This window comes from Ips typographus, linkage group LG1 (genome assembly GCF_016097725.1).
Source record: "Ips typographus isolate SLU linkage group LG1, UJ_Ityp_2.0, whole genome shotgun sequence".
Taxonomy (NCBI): Eukaryota; Metazoa; Arthropoda; class Insecta; order Coleoptera; family Curculionidae; genus Ips; species Ips typographus.
The window spans coordinates 14,525,802-14,548,098 of NC_138422.1; the positions used below are offsets into that span (position 1 = coordinate 14,525,802).

The following is a 22,297-nucleotide window of genomic DNA, read 5'->3' on the forward strand; positions in this document are numbered from 1 at the left end:
AACACTAAAAACGCTTCTAGCATTTTGTTCTGCGATCCCAAAATTCTCAAGAAGACTTAGAGACATTAAAAATGCTTTCAGCTTTTGTTCTGTCATTTTAAACGCCTCAGAAAGGCTTTACCCAGCATTTTTGACTAATCAAAAGCTGGAGAAAGCATTACGCTTTGAATTTGACATTTTAGAGAGACTAAAATGCGTCCAGCATTTTGTTTTGCGTGTCAAACACTTTAGAAAGGCTTAAGTAACATTCTTACTTCTGAAAGACAGCGAAATGTATTACGACTCTAGTTTGACACTTTAGAGAGACATTCTAAATGCTTTCACCTTTCGTTTTTGGTTAATTTAAACGCCTCAGAAAGGCTTTAAGCAGAATTCTGACTTCTGAAAGACGGCAAGAAACATTAAGGTCTCTAAGGCTATAATTTAAACGCCTCAGAAGGGCTTTACGGAGCATTTTTGACTACTCAAAAACAACAAGAAGCATTACGGTTACAATCGGACACTTTAAAGACACTAAAAATGCTCCAACTTTTGTTTTGACTATTTAAATGCCTCAGGAAAGCTTTAGAAAGCATTTTTGACTATTCAGCAGCAAGAATTATTTGAAAAACGTTATTTTTAAAATAAACCGAGTAGTGTTTTATTTTTAATTATTCCAGTTATGACTTCTTTGCGGTGGTGTTTTTATTTTGGTATTTCATTATAAACTTATGGTACTATACGGTCTATTTTACAAACATTTTACGGATTTTAACAATGTTGAATTTAAGAAAATACATTTCAAAGTTTTAGTGCCCGTTTTCATTGCCACCATAATATCTTCTTTTGGGACTTGAATACATATTCAAGAATTGAATTTCTGATTCACAAAGAATACAGTTGTTTCTGTGAAAATCTTGAATATCTTTATACTATAGTTATACGTCTTTTAGTTGTTTACTTTTTTTGTATCCAAGCTACTAGAGTTTCTCTTTCCGGGTAAGATGGACCTACGATTGCTAAATACTCTTATACAGTCTCGTACAAAGAAGACCTTTTCAAACTTACTTCTAATTGCGTTAATTACTAAAATTGGAACTTTCATTAAAACCAATAAAACCACTCAAATAAGCCCCAATTAGAACATTTTCCTTCCTAGTGTAATTAAAACATAAATTCGTGCCATAATCGTTTTAAATGTTATGAGGCACGACATTTTCGAATCGCTCAAAATGCGTACACAAGAGAAAAGGGCAGTTATCGATCTGGTTCACTGATCGTTTTCCCACTTTTGTAACATATAATGAACTGTGTGATTGTTATGGAAGCTGGACGAACAATACGAGTAATTACAAGTCCGGCTGAATGCATGACGTAGCTAACAAAGGGTCTTCCGGTAATTGCACGTAGATCGGAAGTTAAGTGGGGACTTGTTGTATAATCACGATTAATAGTTTTCGCATTAATATTGTCAGTAAAATCAAAATTTAGTATCGATTGTAGTTTACAAACATTTGTCTTGCCACTAACTTGGACTATTAAGTTTGCCTTCCTTAAAGTTTTACTTTATGCTTGATGGCAATTTCAAACTTTCTGAAAGTTTATAGTTTTCACGCAAAAACACCCTAACAAACAGTATTTTGTTTCTACTCTATTAGGCGGAAACACGATTTAATACATCGCATCATTTCGATGAGTTTAGTTGTTGAACTCTGCTACAAAATAGTGATAATCTAAGGTAAGTTGACAGTTACAGACAAAGTTATGGAGCAGTTTAACTGACATTAATACGTTGATAATTACAGTTTAAACTGCCAATTACTAGCATATAAGTTAGTTTTGCGTTTTCACATCATCATTGTGTCGCACTCTTAATTGTGATTTAATAAGTTTGATATGTAGCCGCAAATTGTCGGAGAACAGAGTTGTCGATTCATTTTGCGTTAGATAAATTGGCAATAACAGGCGGAATCAATAATTAAATTGCTTTTAGAACACAACGCAGCGAAGTAGTTTGGTTCAGCTAAAACTACTATTGACTGAGTGATTTGGTGGTTTGAACTAAATACACAAAGTTTGAATGTACGATTGCTGCAACATAACTAAGCTGCTCGTTTACATAAATTTAAAATAAAACTTCAATATTCAAGTGTGTACGCCACTGGCTATAAAACAGTAGAAAACATCACGTAGTCATCATTTTTAAATGTTTAGAGATGTTCGGTGGTAGAGACAAAACTGAGAAGAATGTGCGAATGAAGAAAATGGAAGAACTGGTGCTGCCCAATTCGAGGTTAAAGTTTTGCGTGGACCAGTTGCAAAACTTGAATTTTATCTTCAATAAACGATTAGAAAGCAGCGAAGCACCTGAACACCTGTCTTTGGGTAAGCAAATCAGTTTTTCATTTTTTTTTAGAGTGTTTTTCTGCCTTGATTTTTGCCTCTACGAGTATTAAAGTTTTATTTGAAATTAGAATGACAAAGAAAATCCTATCCTATCCTAAAACATGCCAAATTTCATGTATCTTTTAAGGATAGCACTCTCATTTTTTGTGCTGATTTTGGTCGTTCTCACATCATGGAAAAACGATCAGATATATTTTTTTAACAGTACTTTTTACGTAATATATTATAAGTAAATAAACTGCTCGTCAGAAAAAGGAACCGAAAAATTTAAAACAAGGTAAGTAAAAATTAACTCCATTTTAGAAAATTTGTAAATGGCCCTTATTAATCACCAAACTGGCGAAAACGTCTAGAGATATTGACTACAAGACTTGACTAAGCAGATTATTTTGAAAACAATTTTTGCTCAAAACGTCGATAGACCGAATTTTTCATACTACACCTGTCATACCCTGTATACTCGAACGACTGGCAACTTTAAAAAAATGTATTTAAATCTTCAGAAAGGGTAAGAAAATACGTTTCAATCGTCAAAGGAATTGTTAAAATTGAGTCAATTAATTTAAAGAAAAAGCCACTGAAACAAAGCAGAAACTTCAACGTCACAGGAAAAATGGATGCATTTGAAAAAAATTGCATTTTATGAACAACTAACATGAAGAAAAAACAATTTTATTAATTGGAAACATTTAGATACACTTTTTTAATAATTTTTAACAAAACTAAATTTAACACTAAACATGCTTACAAATTTTTTTTTTATTTTTTCAAATTTAACACGCTGTGTCTCAAAGAAGGGAGATTTAAAAGGGTATTCAACTTTTTCTCATATTTTCGACGTGCTATCTCTCCTTACTGTATGTGATATCAATTCAAGGACACCCTGTATATAGGTGAAAAATAGACTGGGTTAATATAGGTAGAATAAGGTTCCGTTTTTGTTAACTGGGTATAATTTTGGGTATAGTTTTTTTTTTGGGTATTTTTTTTTCTTATATGTTGAATACTTTTTCTTTATTTTTGTGCTCTTGTATTTCCATATTTTCATTATACAGGGTGATTCCAAAGTTGGGGCTTTCCTTTCACTTACGAATATGGCTTCAAAAAATAAGTTTTTTTTTTCCTTTGAGGCTTTTTCGAAATATGAACAATAACGAAGATACAGGGTGTCAAAGTTTTACTGAAAAAAAAAACAAAATAAAAATTAACTTAAATTTAATTTTAACTAACTACAGATTATTCCTTATCAACAGACATAAACAAAAACAAAAGATTTCAGCCGCATTTGAACTAAGTTTTAATAATTTGACATTTTAAATTAAAACAGCATTTAATTTTAGGCACGCATTAAGATGGTTTTTATTTTTTTTACTGGGAAACAGTGCGTTGTAGCAAAAAATAATAAAAGGGGTTTTATTTTTAGAATTGAACAAGGATTTAAAACCAGTAGGGTAATATTTTTTTTCGAAAATGTTTTAAAAAAATTATACGCGCGCCACTGGTAAACGCAAGAAAATTGTTGTTTCTTGGAAAATTTCCTTTCCACGTAGCTACTGACACCTACAAAATTTTGTTTAATTACTTCAAGTGGTTTGGCCAAAATCATTAAATTTTTATTTTTTCAGTAAAACTTTGACACCCTGTATCTTCGTTATTGTTCATATTTCGAAAAAGCGTCAAGGAAAAAAAACCTTATTTTTTGAAGCCCTATTAGCAGGTGAAAGGAAAGCACCAACTTTGGAAGCACCCTGTATTTGTTTTTGTTTACTCTATTGTCTTGTTATGTATTTTTTGTTTCTTAAAATTCTCCCGTTTTTTAAATTGTTTACTTGTCTTTGTAATTTATATGAACACTTAATCATACATATTGCTTGTTTTTTTTAATGTTAAACAAGTATCTACTTAAAAGGTTACTGCTTTTTACATAAATATGACCCTATAAACGTATTCCAAAATCCTATTTTGGAAGAAAGTGCTTTAACCAACCTTACATTCTTATATTGCACATAAAAATAAATAAAACGTATTCGATTGTCTGATTTGAATTGTAGAATGATTAGGCTGGTTTTATAGTTATATGGAATAAATCATGACAATCAAACACCCATATTGACATACAAGTATTAGTAACACCCTGTTTATACTTCGATAGTACTAAGTCTAAATATAAAGCTAACCAATGCTTTTTGATTAACTGTTTTGTTTGAACTCGAATAACTGCCTCATTTGACTGACTTAGTATGGACTTTATACGTCAATGGATAGCCATGGAATTGGTTTTCCAAAGATTAATACTATTTATGATCCACCATATGTTACTGACCTAAACTAACTTATATTTTCAAATAAGTGTCGAATAGAAAAATTTAAATTGTTGAAAAAAGTTTTAAGACAATCATGACTGTGTAAGACGTCTTGCAACTCTAATCTAAACTATCATGTAACAAACAAGATTGTGTTTTGCAATTGTGACGTAACAGCCATTTGCTCTGGTTTGGACTATATCGATATGTATTAACAAAATCCAGTTCATACTGGGTTACCAGTTAGTCTACATGAATCTTTATAAAAACCCGGGTTAAATTAAAACGAACATTATTCAATAAATAACGGCTGCCATTTTAGTCAAGGTCCCAAACTTTTAATATTATTATTAATTTTTAATGAACGAGTCAGTTGAAATAAGTTCAATTGCCTTTTTGGATTAAATGAGGGTCAAAGACAAATTAGTAGGTTCATGAGCACATTTTTTAATGTTTAAAGATTCTAACCAAGTGTTAGAATCTTCAAACATTAGTTAATTGACCTGAAACTAATAAAGATTTAACTTCAAAAGGTGTTCTTAGTTAAGTCTTCATCCATGTGTCCAGAATGGAACACGCCTGTATATTGTTTGTTGTTGTTTATAAAAAATTAATAGCTCCAACTCAAAAACATAAGATTCTTAAGTCTGCTTTGTTAATTACTGCTAAATGAAGTTAAAGTTAAATAAATTAATCTCAAGGCAAATAGTTGATGTCCTATTAATCAGTGTTTGTTAAACACTGTGAATTTTGAAGCTTGAATCACCTTGTATTTTTGAGACATCAGGGTGAATCAAATACAGGTTTTCCACACTTTTTTAATTACGTTCCTAAAACTGAATTAAATTTAGAAAGATCTATTGCCCTGGCCAAATCAGTGACTGAACGATTGGTGCAACGACTTTTATGCGGCGCAGCTCAAATCGATCCCAGGTTTTCTTCCAAGTATCTAATTAACAATAGACTGGATCAGAATGATGTAAGAAAACCTCTAAATTCAACTAAAACGTATAACACTAACTTCCAATACACTATATACAGACCACCACAACCCATTTGGAATACCTTCTGCGTTTAGATGCCTTATCAACCCCCACAATTTACGAATCTGATGACAAACCAGTGTACGAAATCTTGGAAACTGACAAAGATTGTCCGGCAGGATATGCTAGGATACGCCTCAGTTCTTCTACCTACAAAGTGTGGGAGGAGTTTATCAATTCGTTTGGTTTTCTCCGAAGGTATTGAAGTCAAAAAAGTTCTACTGACTATAATGACAACTTTATAAATAATCAGAGATCGAATTCAAGCCAGATTGGTGGAGCTTTTAGCTCAAGCTGCAGGAAACGACAGACCAGCTTCACCATTACACGTGGATGAGTCAACAATGTGTGGCATTCCTGGGAAAATAATGGATCCTGCCACATTGCATTTTTTACTAAAATCTCCTGCTAACCAACATGTTTACTATGGTCCAGGTATAGTGTAATCCAATTAAATTAAATCGTTTGGTTACTCAGTTATGTGTTTTGACTAGGTGGTAATGTGCCAAGATTTCCAGATACCAGAGACTTCAGACTGGCTATAGTGGATGAGCCTAATGGCATTAAACTCAAAGTGGAGTTTCTTTCCCCAGCTTTGGCAGCTATTTCAGTAAAAGTTTCTATTTTGGTTGCTGTAGGAGTGGACGCTTGGCCTGCTTCCACCGATTATCCTTCCAGAATACCTTTAGGACATTCGGACTGTCTGTTACATTACCAGTCCGCACAAACAGTATGTGTTATTTTATGCAGAGTTGTCGATAGTTGGATTACTTTTATTGAAAAATGTAATTCAATTAATTTCAAGTAATTCTTCTTCAAAAACAATAATTGTAATTAATTTTTTCAATTACTAAACGAAAGTAGTTACAATTGCTAATTGGTAACTTTTTTCTTTTTCTTGACAAAATTCAGCAAAAGTCTAACGGGAAAAATTGTAGCAAGTTTAATTATCTACCAAAATCTTAGAGACAATTTGTCCTTAAGGGCCTCAGAAGGGAGATCCTATTTGCTTAGGAATGTTTAATGAGGGCAAAGTGTCCAGAATGTCCACTTACATACACAACTTCAATTTCGCGTAACTCGGTAAAATTCAGGGAAATGTTAACGAGATAAAAATTGTAGAGAATTTAATTTTTTACGAAAACCTATGAGTTTTACTAGAAAAGATTAACATCATAAACCATAATTCCTTTGACAATACATGCTACATATAGTTTTAAAATTAACTTGGCACTTTTACCCAGATAACTTTTCTGAACTCTTTTTAGGGTCTATATTTAGTGGGTTATGGAGTTCACTCTTCAGCTTGGCAAATCCGAGTACCAGCCACTGAATTTGCGCTTTTAAATCATCACGCTCCAAACAGTACCGTAAGAACAATTTTAGATATTCTCTACGATATTCTGCAAGATATTAACAATTTCAGGCGTTTTCAAAAACCGGTAAGATTTAAATTTTAATATTGTCGATGAGAAAATGATGGTTTGAGTTGTAGATGTCTTATAAAATCCTCAATCGTTACATGCTTTTTACTTTGTTGTTGGAGGAGCTGGAGGAGAACTCTTCCACTCCGTTTGATGATATGATGTCATGGTCTCCAGCTTATTTGTCTGGGTTGGTGCTTAAAATATTGGACAAAGCAATAATCCGGTTAGATTCTAGACTTAAAATTGTATAAAAAACTTATTGAACCATATTCCAGACTTAGTTCAGAGTTTCAACCGAATTACTTCTTCAAAAAAGCAAATCTTTTGGTGAATCCTGGTCATTTAAGTGACGATGACTTTGTCATCGAAGCTACCAACGTTAAAGGGTACATGGTTAGGTTATTTGATGAATCGCTTATGTCCAATCAAGGTAAAAGTCACTTTTACCCATATAATTTCTGTGAAACGTAGATTGTGTTAAGGAAACGTCCACTTCTCCAATCTTCTTGTATCTCAAGAGACTGAGTTAAATCTGCTGTACAAATGGAAAGGACTGGTTGATGGTATGCTACCACCAGCTGGGACCAGAGGCAGAAGGTTGTGTTTTGCAGGCTCTAAAAACCGTAGGGATATTGTGCACACCCACTATACTACCCGGCAACTAGAATACATTGGACTAGTTTTGCATTGTATGCTGAAAGTTAAGCAACAAATTTTACACGTAAGTAATTATAATTACATATTTTTACGCATATGTAGCTCATCAAAGTTTGGGTTTAGCCCCACACTACCAGTTTACCATGTGAAGTTGACGAAGTTTCAGAAGACCCAAGCGATCATGTTTTGGAAGACATAATATTTGTCCTGGTAGCTTTGCTAGATCAAGCACGCGATCAATACATATCCCAATCCAATCCAAACGTAGTGAAAAACAAGACCAAAATTAAATTCGGGTACAGTGAATACGTAACAAAATTAGTGGATCTCATTCGTAAAGACAAGGAAATTGTAACAAAAGGCTGCAATGACCTGCACGACGACCTGATCTTAGTCAAAGTGATTTTAAAATGGTTGTACAAAGCCATGGACCTTAACCGCAAGTACTTGGCTTTAATTTTAAAACCGTACCTCAGCAAAGTGTTCTCCAGTAGTTACCACGTCTCGTATCATTTGGATCTTATTAAAGACAGATGGAAATCTGATGAAGTTGAGGCAATAAGTTCATTCTGTAGATTGGTCAATGGAGGCAGTATTACTCCAGCACAAGGGCTGATGGATTCGATTAGCAAAAACTGGCAATGGGCTAAGGATATGTTAGGAATGGTGGAGAAGAACACTTTAAGACTTGTTTTTGTCCAGGACAGAGAGAAAGTGTACAGGCACATTTTGTCTTTACCATCCTATGGTCATGGCAGCGAGAGTGAAGTAGATAATCCTGGGAGCAAAACTTGGAATGATAAAACCAGGAATGTACGATCAGTCAAACGAAAAACAACTCTACCTGGCCGAAACTACTTCAATTCACTCTTGTTAGGTAGTGAAGGTCTGTGAAGTGTCAACCACCAATTTCTGTTTTGAAAGAACAATGATATTTTTAGATAACTCCAGCACTGAAACACCCCAACACGAAATTTTGAAAATAAACAGTCCCTTAACGGTTATTTTTAAAAAACGTCACCGTTTAGGTCAACACAGGTGCGCTGGGGATCTACTCAAATCAATGGCTGCTATGCAGAAACTAAGCGTTGGTGTTCCCTGATATATTGTAATGACAAAACTGAACAGTTTTCTGCAGGTGTTTCAAGAAGCAACCTCTTCACTTCCCAAAGAGGACCAATCTAAACTGCTAGGCATCATCGACAACATCCACACAGCCAAAGCCAAAAGATCGTTAACAAAGAAATGGTCGAGCACTTTGCCACACACCAGCAAGTACAATACTCTTCACGAATCTGTTCAAAAGTATACGCCTAAAGAAGAAAGTGCTGGTAGGACTTAATGTTTAACTCATTTTTAACCAAATTTTTTATCAATAATGCATATAATATCATCCAGGGATCAGAATATCTTCGGATGAATCTAAGCACATCAGAAGGGCGGTTCAGAGGAATGAAAGTTTGTTGGGCACCACCAGAGCTGTCAGACTACGAGAAGATAGCAATGTATTTCTGTTGCAAGAAAATTTTAGGATTAAGTGTTTGGTTAATAAATCTGATACCATTAAATAAATGTATATTACCTATACTAGGTTTGGTTGGTTTTTCTGTAGTAAAGTTGAGTTTTGGCGAATTACATATTTACCATATAATAGCCAAAGGAAAAAGGTATCAACGATAAAACAGATTTGAATCGTTGGCGATATTCGTTGGTGATTTCTAGTACAGGGCTTTAAACTGAACTACTAACACTTAATCCTAAATGACTTTTGTATTTGATAAATAAAATAATTCATTTTATGGCAGAAATGAAGGAAGAGAGGAAATCACTCTGTATCGACTCATTTGTCATTTACCAGGAGTAGCATTGCGATAGGATGCGGTCACAGTGCTCTTGAGAAAGGCAAAAAAACAATACTCAAATTCTATAAGAATTCAATCCCACTAATTCCGACTCCATGTGTTCCACTTCCAAGTACCCGTCTTTTGCTTAATCAAGTCAACAGCTGATCTGTCAAATGTGATTCGTGTGAGTTTGACAGTTGACAGACGTCAGTGTTTTTAGTCTTGCGATTCCTGTATTTTGTTCGTTTTGTGGGGTTCTGGGTTCTGTCTTGAGTGTCTTGTGACCGTGTGGGTTTGTTTGGCGTTGGGTTAGCGCAAAGTTTTTGGCAAAAATGTTGGTTGCCGCAGTGCTGTGAAATCGATTTACTGCTTATTATAGAGTATGTGATAAAATTAGTTGGTTAATATAATGCACTCTTTATTCGTAACTGGACGCCTGATATCTCGCGCTTTATTCAATGGACTTCAAAACTTTTCGACTGCAACGGACCCCAAGTTGCAGCAAAAAACCGAGCCCCATTTGGTGTCAGCCGTTTGCGGCTTCTCCAAAGACAAGAGGATTCGTAAGCTGGTCCATGGACAATTCGGCGACGATGCCTATTTCACAGCAAAGTACAAATCCTCAGACGTTTTGGGTAAGTCACATAACCCTTTAATTTCTATTAATTTGTGTAGGTTGGCATAATAACACATGCTTGATTAATATTTTGATTATTTTGTAAGGGCAGAGCAGACTCTTGACCAACCAGAGGCTGTATTATCTAGAATAATCTGGTACTACCAGGTTATTTCTCAATTTAGTATTTCCTTCCTATACAGACCCTCAATTCTATTTACTGTCAACTATTAACAGTGTTAACTAACTTAACAGTAAATAAAGGATACTGTTAGAATGTTTTTCTAATTTTTTTCTCATTCAAGTAATTTCCAAAAAAACTAAAGCTTACTACTTTCACATGCTCATGAATTCAGTATTATTATTGTAACAGGACAGGATACTGTGACAAGACACTACACATAATGAGTAATTTTGTCCTAATTTTATTTCCTGTGCCAGTTAGATCCTTGCAAAGCAAGCTGATAATCATTGATTATTTTGCCAAGACTTGTATGCTAGTTTAGTTGAAAAAAGTCAAGTAATATTTTAGTTTCATATTTGTTTACTTATTTTTCGTTTGTATAATTTGATTTTTAAATAGAAGTGTAAACTTATTTCAAGTTGGGTGGTCTGAATTGGGTTTTAAGATCTACAAACTCAGAACTGTTAGGCTGGGAGAGGTTACTCAGAGGAAACTGCTATACTAAATATCGAGCTAAATATTACTTTAATCCTTTTTATTTACATTTTAGTTAAGATAAATTATCTCCTATTTAATCGTAATGTAAGTAGATGTTTTAACTTATTCTAACTTTTGCAGGTACCTAATGTGGCTACTTTCCAAAATTACACAAGAAGTTACATATTACTGTATGTTTTTGTTCAGTTTTGTTTTCTTGTACTGATTTCAATGATTTTTAGGATAAAATCAGATCTGAATCATCAATTCATGATTCTCAGGTTGATTATTACTGCTTTGAATTTATACTTAAATTGTCTCATACATCCAAATTGTCTCAACCTAGTAACTATTTGGACAATAATTGGTAAAGCATTGACTTCTTTTCCAACTAACAATTTGAGCAATGGGCAACTGTCACATTCACTCAGCTAAGTAGGTACTTTAATTTAGTAACAGTCTAGTTTCTCAGTTATTTTTCCATTTTAGACCAGTAATTTAATCATTTAGTTTCTAATTTAACAGCTGTGAGGTTTTTAATCTGGGTCAATTTTGGGCTCGATTTTGGGTGGAACTGACTGGGGCAAACCTAGCCTTGTTTACATTTCAGTAGTAGCACTACTGATTGTTAGTTTCTTATCTTTTAATAAATATATTATAACCCACATGTGAAAAATCTCAGTATAAGTCCGAAGGTCCAAAGATACTGTAAATACCTCAGCATACACTACACCATACAGTGCTTATAAAAAGGTTGAGTTTGGTTTTGCATTTTGTTGCAGTCAAAATGATGTTTCTTATTTGCAATTGTAATTACTAAGCTTTATGCCAAAACAGTTAACCCCTTCTTTAAAATGCAGATTAAGCAGCCCATAAGTGATGAAAGTAAAAAAAGTAAACAATCCAAAGTACAAAACACAATCAAACTACTAACTAATTTATTGATGATATGAACAATAAATCATCATATTGGCATTTTTATGTTGTTGCCCCTTAACTTCTTATCACTTATATTTGGTGATTTATGGTTAAAATGTAGTAGGTATTAAGCAATTAAGTAATAGGAGCATCATTACTAAAACCCCAGCTAAAACCTTGACTAAAACAACAGTTTTTTTAATGATTCCAGCTTGTTAATTAGAGGTTAATGCTCTTATTGAAACTGTTAAAGAATTTTGGTCACTCATTTTATAGATATTTATGTAGCAGTTACCTAGAATATTAAGTTTGCTTTTAATCAGTTCCAGTTCTATTTAAACTGTAATACATTTTAACAGACTTGTAATATTATTAGATCCAATCCAATTCTCATTTCTTTCCCATTCTTAGTAATTTTCAAACCATAACCGCAAAATGTAATGAGCCCAGTATGTCAACAGTTTCTTACTCTTATAATGTTTGTTTGCAAGTCAGTTGGCAAGTGAATAGGATTTCAAAACATTCGGTTTAAGATATTTTTTCTGTGTTTTCATTTCAGTAACCATTGCCAAATGTAGTAGAAAAATCATAATGGTGCCAAAACATTCATACTCCTGGACCAAATAAATTGAAATATTTATTTTGTTTTGCTTGTCAATTTACTAAGCCATCTAAACCTTTTTACAATGGATTTTGTTTTGTTATAGAAGGAAGGATGTGTGTACAAAAATCTGCAGCTTGTAATTATTCACTTCAACTTTTTAACTGGTTACACATACAAGTTTTCTATTAAAAGAACATCAGATTTGCTTATGACCACATTAGGTAACACTTTCAATGTGTAAATCAAATAAACTCACTTTCAAATTTGCAAATATTTATTTGCTACATAATGTGATTGAAAAACCACAAAGTGGTTTAGACTGGCTATAGATTCAGTTTCCAGGTACAGATTCTCCTGTTAATTTTTATGCACACAAATGAATATACGAAGTGTTTACAGGTGATATGGTTAAAGGGATTTCCAAAGTGATATTGCATGACAATATTCACTAAAACTTGCAGAATTCTACAAACTGATTTGTAATTTAACGATTTCAGATAATATGTATTTCCTAATTAAAGTATTATGTTTTAAGTGTTTTATGACTTGCCTCATTATATTTATGTGTTTGTTCATTTTAGGTGTGGCAGATGGTGTGGGAGGGTGGAGGGCCTACGGAATTGACCCAGGAGAATTTTCTCTTCACCTGATGAAGAGCTGTGAACGTTTAGTCAACCTAGGTCGATTTTCACCCAAAAATCCATCAGAACTATTAGCTAGTAGTTATTACGAATTGCTACACAACAAAAAAGCTATTTTAGGTGAGTATTCTGAAGGTAACAATAGTATAGTGACGTAAACAAACGTCATTTGATGTGTGTGTCTTAAATTATCTAATTACTTTATCTAAAAGTATAAAAATATCAGAAGTTTTGTTCTGTAAAATGTTTTCAGACCTTCACCTAAATTGAACTATTTTGTGAATTGAAGCTTGAGCAATGATTATCATTTGTAATAAATATTTTGGTGTTTGTTTAGTTTGAGTACATCATCAATTAATTAGAAACAAATACCGATATCTAATACTTGACCCTTAAATCACTTTAAAGGCTTAAATCACGTTGCCTAAGGTCACGCTAAACCACTCAAATTAAAAATACTGTGTTAATGTATCATGCCAAACCGACAACTGTGTCTAAGCCTCGTTTAGTCCCATGATTCCTTGCAAGCATCATGTGTTTCAGTAATTTTTTTTTTAAAATAGATTTAACATAATTTATTTAAAAACCTGAACCGGCTATTTATTGTAGGTAGTTTGCTCATTGAGTGGCCACGGTTCATAAAGCGGTGCCAAAAACGTGAAAGCTGTAAATCTTCACAATACTCAACTTAAATGTTATTACAGGATATGTTTTGTCACAGTCACGCGGCTACTTTCGAAATACTGTTTTGTTGGAACATTCAGAAACTTTGCATTGTAAAAACTTTTATAAAAACCTTTACAAAGGAATTTTTTACGTTTTTCAGTTAATTAGTTTCTGCGTAAGGTTAAACGCACTATTGAAGGTCGCAAATTAGATTTCCCACTAATCAAAGTCTAATAGAGTTTGTAATTATGTGGTGTAACGCAGCCTTAGGCGGTTTTATATTAACGCTAATCGTAGTTAATAGGATCTTCAACCAAACAAGGTGAAAGTAAGGTTTCTTTACCTTTTGTTTGATACAGTTGTCTTTAAATATTCAGGGCAAAATGCTTACAAATTTTGGTGCATCTTAGTTGGCTGCCAAAACTCGTATAAAATAAATACAACGCACGTCAAGCAGTTGCAATAAAATTCAATTAGCTTAGCTAATCGTTATTATCCTGGCGTCACACCAATGTAAAAAACAAAAATAAGTTCAAGTTACAGTTTGTTTGATAAGAAGTCAGTATTATTAAGTATCGGGGCTAGACGCATTGGCTTATCTGGGAAATGTGCTTGTTTCACGTGAATACCAAGTTGTAAAGATTAATGTCTTTGACTTGAGTTTAAAGGTGAAAAAAAACTAGTAGGTATACAGTAAACGCCCAGGCAGAATGTGATTAAGAAAAACTCGTATTACTTTTTCATTCGGCTAAAATCAAATTTCAACCTTGAAATTGCTCCAATCCACGCTTTGGCTGATATGTTGAACGTAGTAAACTTGAAAGGGATTGTAAAGTTTGATGTTTCAAAGTGTGACAAAGTCCAATTTTAAAACTGGCGCTGCCTATATTAATTAATTACATGTTTTTGAAATTTAAACTGGTTTGTGAGGTATGGCATTTAAAGTTGTGTGAAATTAGTTTCAAGTTCTAGTTTAAATTTTGACAGTGTAACATGATAAAAACATTTTGAAATGAACTTTTTTTTGCTCCAAACCTCATAAAAGTATTATCAACGTCAAAAACTGGAGGACAATAAAATATCTGAGCTGTGATTAAGGCTTCAAATCAAATCGTGTGATGGAAAAATTAGTGATTATTGATGATGACGAATGACATTTATTGGTATTTCTACATTGAACTTCATCAATATTGCGATCTTATAGAAATTGCAGTATCCCCCCGTTTGTGCTTGAAATATCGAAGTATAATTTTAATTGCAAGTATCATCATGTATAACTAACAAAAAATAAATCTTAATACTTATTCAAAAGTTTGTATTTTTGTACTAGTTTTGCATAACATGTTATTTTATTGTACAAATGTAATTTTAGAAAACTGAATTTTCCTGCAATAACGGTTCAACAAAGGAACCATTAAGTCGCCACACAATGGCATAATAATTATTAGTATAACCTATTGTAAAGTGGAGTAGGTATATAACTGACAGATATTACTGCATAAAACCTAATTTGGTATATAAACGTCATCTCATTATGCAGGTCGAAATGTTTGTTATTGAGGTAGTTAGAACGCAAACTAGAATTGAAGGTATTATTAATTTAATGATAATGCGGCCTTTATTACACCATTTATTAACTGCATTTAATTTAGCGTATCTAATAAGCACTGACTATTATCATTTTACAATTTTTACAGGAAGCAGTACGGCTTGTGTGGTATTGTTAAATCGAGAGGACAGCACTCTGTATACTGCCAATATAGGAGATAGCGGTTTTATGGTGGTACGAAAGGGTCGTGTTGTCAGACGGTCGGAAGAGCAACAACACTATTTTAATACGCCTTTTCAGGTATTATTACTTTGCGTTAAGATATTTGATTTTCAACTATGAAGGAAACTATGTCATTGACAATGTTTTTGATGTGCAGCATTTGCAAAAATCTTAGCACAGTATAGTTTGTGTTTGTTCAAAAAAAGCAGCTTTCAATGTATTACTTGTTCAAAATATGTGGTTGAAAATTGAAAGTTAAAAAAACATGTTAAAGTGTCAAATTACCCCGAATAGTTCTAATATCTACAAAATGTTAGATATTAGAACTAAAATAATTAAGAGTTTTTTGTGTGTTGTAGCTTTCACTGCCACCACCTGGTTATAGGGCGGACGTGCTCAGCGATCGTCCAGAATCGGCTTCGAGCGATAATTTTCCGGTCGAAGACGGTGACGTCATACTGGTAGCTACCGATGGGGTGTTCGATAATTTACCTCAGAATATCATTTTGAATGAACTAATTAAAGTGAGTATTTCCTGATTTTTTCATAAAATATTATCCAGCACTAATCTTTATTATTGGTGTTGATACCAATAATGCTTGAAACTATCATCTATCTTCCATAATAGCATTGTTATTGCGGGAAAAGATAAATGAGAAAATATGATGGCTTGTCGCATTTACAGCTATATGGATGTGTCTGAACTTTTTATTGTAAATCCTTGCATTTTATTGATTGGATTTAATGCGTTTTACGATATTGTTGATTTGTTCTTCTCTGGTCATAGTTTATGCCAACATATTTTGAAATTACTGTTTACCGCGGAGCGTAAACATTATTGCTTACAATTTACACTGATTAACTAAATAACGACAAAGAATTAACTTTTAACACGCTGTATTTTAAAAATGGTAGATTTTTAGGGTGTTTTTTATATTCCTGTACGTACAACGTTGGTGTTGTTTAGTACGGTTGGTTCGTCTTGTATATGTTTTTTTTAATCTATTTTAAAAAATTGAAAAATATTTTCAAGCAAGAACTTTGGCCGCATATTTAAGTGATAATTAATCAAATAGAACCGGAAGATTAAAGATAAAAATTGCACTGTACGTCATTGTTTATAAACAAAATATTTTTGTTGGTAAGTCAAAATGTATGTTTTGACCGCACTGGAAATAAACAATGCGATATCAACTCGCAAATGGAGCTAACCCAACTTTCCCCGAGCATTATTTAAAAACCTCTAAGTTTGTTACGACCATGTATAGTTGCACTGATTGTCGTACTTTTTAAGAGGAAAGCAAAAGCGAGATTATTCTATTAATTTTCGCATTTTTAGTTGATAATTTCAGAGTTAAAAACGTGTAATTGCCATTATTTGTAAATGTACAGTTCGATCAACGATTCTTTGCATGCACGTCACACGTGTGATGACGTAGGAGCAAAAATCACTGATTTATCTATAGTTCAATGTAGTCGTATCATTGATCACTGAAACAGACTAGTTTGGCAACGTCACATTTTGTTCATTCTCACTGTATAGTGCTTATTTGCTAGTTTGGTCTCAAAACTGGAATTGCAGTTTTTAACATTTTTCTTGACACCCTCTGCTTTGACGCTTGACAGCTCGATCACGTGACTACCAACGTTAAAACGGCCAATGCCAGGAGATAGACAAGACTGTGAGGTTTTCAAAAATGTTGTTACATGAGGTCGTAGCTTGCACCGTTTAGCCGCTAGAGGGCGTCAAAGTCGAATACAGTATACCTGCAATAAGTCCAAATAAAAACAACAAATTTGGGACCAAAAATGTCAGTTTGGCAACATTGCACTAAGTATTAAGGCTTTTATTTAGCTTTTAAACAGTAAAGGATTGCTTAATCCCATAAGCGCAATGTTGCCCGCATCAGCTCGGCCCGGTGACAATTTTTACGTCACCATCAAGTCAGACTTAGTTAGTAGTTAACCGATTGCAGTCGATCATATTTAACGTATTGTAGTGATGGGCGTAAATTTACCATGATCGGTTATTTACCGGTAAGGTCAAGTATAATTCAATGTGACAGGAAAATTTACCAATTTTACCAGTAAATTTATGGGTCTAATTGAAATTTGCTTGAAAAATATCATTTTCCTGTCCTGACTGTGATTAATTTGAAAAGTCATAAATTTGAATCACTATACTTTTCATGCACCCCCTGTATAGTAGCGGCACTGACGGGCTGTGAAACTCCAGGGATGAGTTTAGCAGTTCTTTACGAAAATTTCAGCTTTCTTTCAAATTTTTCGAGTTATTTAGAAGAAACTGGTTTGGTGCAACAAATTTTCAAATCAGTTGAAATTCTAGTTTAAAATTTGAACAGCTTGTAACTTGCTTATTTTTTGAGAGTTCAGGGAAGTTGAATCGCTTAAATTAGTCGTCTTGAGCTCCTCTTTCCAGTAGTGTTGAGCAAAAAATTTTATCTCAAAAAATGTGTACAGGGTGACCGACAACATTCAATCACCATACTTTTCATGCACACCCTGTATACTGGAAGCTAAAACGGTCCTGCAACATTACGGTGATAAGTTAAGGATTTGATTAGGAACATTTTTGGTCTCCTGCAATTTTTTTTAACAGTCACCGTTTTTGAGTAATTCAGGAAAACTGGTTTGTTAAGTTAGTAAAATGGTGATCTAAACTTTGAACACGGTTTAAAGGACTAAATTGCCTGTAAAACCCACTTGGAGTGACCGAATCATATTTTTAAGCACATTTTTCTAATTCTCATTAAATTTTCTATCTGATGACTAAAAATCAAGTAAAGTCAAGGAGAAAAGGGGTCAAAATATAAAATGCCAGAGACACAATTTGAAAGAAAAGTCAGGGACAAAATCGCCTGTAAAACCCACTTGGAGTAAGAAAATGACTGTTTAAAGCAAATTTTTGAAATCTTCATTAAACTTCCTATCTGATAACATAAAACAACACTACAAAATTTAATACAGTCAGGTGAAAAATGGGTATCAAATTTTGAACTGCTAGTAACACCGTTTGAATAAACAGTCACGGACAAAATCGCTTGAAAAACCCACTTGGAGTAAGAAAATGACTGTTTTAAGCAAATTTTTGAAATCTTCATTAAACTTCCTATCTGATAACATAAAACAACACTACAAAATTTAATACAGTCAGGTGAAAAATGGGTATCAAATTTTGAACTGCTAGTAACACCGTTTGAATAAACAGTCACGGACAAAATCGCTTGAAAAACCCACTTGGAGTAAGAAAATGACTGTTTTAAGCAAATTTTTGAAATCTTCATTAAACTTCCTATTTGATAACATAAAACCACACTACAAAATTTAATACAGTCCAGGGAGAAAAGCGGTGTCAAAATTTGACCTGCCAGGGAAAATTTTCCTGGTAATAAATAAAAATAATAAAATATTTACTTTATCGGTAATTTACCCATTTCTACGAGCCCGAGACTTCACTGTGACGTCAGGATCCATTCGCCGCCAAGAAACAAAATCGGCCAATCGAGCAATCCTTTACTGTTTACCGTCCTTGCAGTTTAGTAACCAATCCGTTTTTTTTTTGAAATTTTCAGTTTAGTTTTATTTTATTTTTCTAAGAAGTTCACTGGTAATTGTTGTAATCTTATCTACAACAGATTGAATACTACTACTTAGAACTTGGACTATGATACTGACTAATTCAATTTACTCCTATCATCATCAAATTAAAGTTATAAGTGTTAAAAGTGTACAACTTGCTTTTTTTAATGCAATCTCATGATGTGATATTTATGAGTTTTATTCTCATCTTATGACAACAATTCCGTAAATAAATAGACTCAAAAGTGTAATTTGTATACGCTAGAACTATACAGGAGTCGATCTTTGTCGGTTTTGAGACATAAGATTAGGCAGAGATTGACCACAAACAAGCTAAATTCAGCATTTAATGAAGTACCAACAGACATATTTAGACTCAAAAATGTCATTTGGGTACGCTAGAACTACACCGAAGTGTGGAAGTACCCAGCGTACTGTGGGTAGTTTGTGATTGGCCAAGAAAAAGCAGCACGCTGAAAACTGCAAACTATGATCAATCACAAACTATGAACAGTGATGTAATTTATGCAATTACATTAAAAAAAATGTAATGACAGACTCATATCTTTTGAAACTCATTCACTTTTTACACAATATTGGACTTTTCGCAACTGGATACATAAATACCTATTCATTTTCAGTGTCAGGGTGAAAGATGCGCTAGCCAACTACAAATGGTGGCTAATTCAATAGCGTGGATGGCGCGCAGCTTATCCTTCGACGAAACGTTTATTTCACCGTTTGCAGAACGCGCTTTTGCCAATGGAATCAATGCAATAGGTAACACCGTATTTAAATAACCAATCTCGTAGTTAAATTTCAAATTTATACAGGAGGGAAACCAGACGACATAACAGTGATCCTAGCGACGGTTGCAATATAACAAATTGACATTTTTTAGTTTGAAAAGAAAACAATGCTATCGTTCACTTTCCGATCCATATTTTCAAAAAAAAAAACCTTTAATTTATAACTTCGTTTGCGCGTTCATCTGTGTGTATATCTCATTTCCATTTGTGTTGTCCCTTAATTGTTTCGGATTTAGATGTTAGATTGTTGATAATAATCGGGCTTACCGCCCCCCTACGACTCAACACTAAAAGCAAATATTTCAAATACAGGACTATCCAAATAATAGTGAACAGATTTTAAAAATATTTCATTTTTTTAAATAACAGGGATTGTTAAATCTTAAACATTTAAGGATTTGTATGAATGAAACTTTATGATGATTATCGTAAAAATTGTTTTTGTAAAAGTTTTACTTTACTGGTAAGATGTCAATCAGTGATAATGATCATTATAATTATCATCTATTTTCAAAAATAAAGATCTGTTCACTTTGTTTGGCTATCCCTGTACAGAAACAAAACGGCCTACGTTTTATTCAAACTTAGGTCGAACTTAAGTAGGGGTATACGTAAATAATTCATATTGTCTGCGTAAGATTGACCGTAATTCTAGTTTTTGATGTTGTACCTGAGGTTTTACCTTAATTATAGGTTAAACAGGTAAAAAAAATCGTTTTTGTCTTACGTAGTAACCAAATTGCGCTTTGTCGTTCAGTTCTGCTAATTTATAGCAAATCTACAGAGTGTGTTAAATGGAATGAACTTAAAAGCAATTTGTTTTTAGTTGTAAATGTGATAAATGTTCCCGCAGCTTTGGAACTCAAAACGGTTAAGCCAATTATACAGGGTGTCACTAAAGTGGCAAAAAATTATTCTACAAGTTTTGGGAAGGTTTATTAGTCTTAACTAACCCAACTTATCTTACAATAAAAATTAAATCAAATTTTAAATAAACTGCTCGTCAGGTTAAAACAAGTTTAGCAATGATTTTTTTGCTAATTACTATAGCTTTGACAGTTTGAACTGTCAGAGAACATAATTTATTGGCTTTTGCTGATATGAACAATTTTGACTTTAATGAACTGTAAATATGCAGAGTAGGGATGAAACGAGTGCAATAAGAATACAATTATCATGACACAAATCGACGTCACTAACTGACAGCAGTGCGACAGTTACGAGTGAATTTTGACAATCTAGTTGGGTCTGACTCTGATCACGTGTTATAAGTCAACAACTTTTGACATTCTGTAACGTCCAAAATCATCAACATCTTGTTATAGAATTGTTTCCGCATTTTCCAGAAACACCCTGTATAACTTACTAATCTAAAGAGATAGAACGTCTTAATGAAATCAATTGTACACGTTACAATTGTTATGTTAAGTGATCAAAAAAATTTTAAGAATGACTTTCAGTGAACTTAACAGAGCATATCAAAATAAGCAATCTTATTAAAATTGTAATTTTTTCTTAAAAAACAATTTCTCGAATATTTCTTAAGACAGTTATTATTTTATAGCTGAAATACTTTACATTGAACTGAACACCAAAGCATTTTGAAAAAACTATAAGCTCTGTTAATAAAACTTTTTTTAGGAGACTGAATTAACCTTTAAGGTGTATATTAGGGACTGTTTCAATCTCTAATATCCGTTATTTGTCTTGTTACCTCATTTCAAGGCGTTTTAAATAGGAGAATCGGCTCAGGTACAAATTAGTGATGTTAAACCAAATGCGTTTACCTAATATTTAGGTTGGATTTACTTTTAACTGGCTCGGTTGCTTAAGCGAGCTACTTTTCAGTGTTTTACGCGCTTATGTTAATAGATATATACTCAGTTCACTTGTTTCTTTGCAACTGTAAGTGCCGATTATAGTGAATAAACTAGTTGTTAACCAAAATTATTCTTTTATTTAGTGTTGTTACTGAGAAAATGTAAATAGTTATTATGAAACTGTTACATACAAAAGAGGGTTTTGTACAAACACATGAAAATAAAAAGACCTAAAATGAAAATGCTTGCCATAGAGCCCCAAATTTGACATTTGTGAGGCTAAGTAGCAAATTTCATTGCCTGAATTGTTTAATCTCTCTCTTCTCTTAACTCTTCGTAAAATTCCCTTGTCATTGTCTCCAAAAATAAATTTCTCATCTTTAATAAAGAGGAGGTTTCATTTGAAATAAGTAAAGTTTGTTTGGCTATTGATCATGTGGTTCATAAATTTGTTTGATAGATAACAAAAATGGGAGTGTTTGTTGCACTATTACTGCCAGTATGTAATAACTTATCATAAAATCTTTCATAA

At 33.1% G+C, this 22,297-nt stretch overlaps 2 protein-coding genes across 5 annotated transcripts; both read left to right on the top strand.

Moving 5' to 3' along the window:
* Positions 1-1,496: 1,496 nt before the first annotated feature.
* LOC145740236 (uncharacterized) lies at positions 1,497-9,400 on the top strand. Of its 4 annotated transcripts, none has more exons than XM_081995638.1 (14): positions 1,509-1,717; positions 2,194-2,364; positions 5,540-5,667; positions 5,730-5,929; positions 5,985-6,166; positions 6,226-6,461; positions 7,000-7,173; positions 7,278-7,381; positions 7,434-7,588; positions 7,641-7,879; positions 7,939-8,701; positions 8,757-8,902; positions 8,954-9,146; positions 9,214-9,400. In XM_081995638.1, exons 2-14 carry the CDS (start codon positions 2,196-2,198, stop codon positions 9,384-9,386), a joined length of 2,862 nt encoding a protein of 953 aa, XP_081851764.1. In that variant the 5' UTR covers positions 1,509-1,717; positions 2,194-2,195; the 3' UTR covers positions 9,387-9,400. The 4 variants fall into 4 exon arrangements, with proteins under 4 accessions (XP_081851766.1, XP_081851764.1, XP_081851762.1 ...); XM_081995636.1 differs by having other exon boundaries at positions 1,510-1,717; positions 7,227-7,381; XM_081995637.1 differs by lacking the exon at positions 1,509-1,717 and adding an exon at positions 1,748-2,128 and having other exon boundaries at positions 7,227-7,381.
* A 486-nt stretch (positions 9,401-9,886) lies between these two features.
* Positions 9,887-21,892, top strand: LOC145740237 (protein phosphatase PTC7 homolog). Its single transcript, XM_081995641.1, has 6 exons — positions 9,887-10,294; positions 13,040-13,219; positions 15,463-15,614; positions 15,896-16,060; positions 19,778-19,916; positions 19,970-21,892. Exons 1-6 carry the CDS (start codon positions 10,069-10,071, stop codon positions 20,017-20,019), a joined length of 912 nt encoding a protein of 303 aa, XP_081851767.1. The 5' UTR covers positions 9,887-10,068; the 3' UTR covers positions 20,020-21,892.
* The last annotated feature ends 405 nt before the right edge of the window (positions 21,893-22,297 follow it).

Excerpts from the sequence above, each read along its gene's own strand:
- LOC145740236 (XM_081995636.1), top strand. The coding sequence starts at position 2,196 with ATGTTCGGTGGTAGAGACAAAACTGAGAAGAATGTGCGAATGAAGAAA. Across the intron at positions 5,668-5,729 it reads ATAGACTGGATCAGAATGAT|ACCACCACAACCCATTTGGA; the intron begins GTAAGAAAACCT and ends CACTATATACAG. Across the intron at positions 6,167-6,225 it reads ACATGTTTACTATGGTCCAG|GTGGTAATGTGCCAAGATTT; the intron begins GTATAGTGTAAT and ends TGTTTTGACTAG.
- LOC145740237 (XM_081995641.1), top strand. The coding sequence starts at position 10,069 with ATGCACTCTTTATTCGTAACTGGACGCCTGATATCTCGCGCTTTATTC. Across the intron at positions 10,295-13,039 it reads CAAATCCTCAGACGTTTTGG|GTGTGGCAGATGGTGTGGGA; the intron begins GTAAGTCACATA and ends TGTTCATTTTAG. Across the intron at positions 13,220-15,462 it reads CAACAAAAAAGCTATTTTAG|GAAGCAGTACGGCTTGTGTG; the intron begins GTGAGTATTCTG and ends CAATTTTTACAG.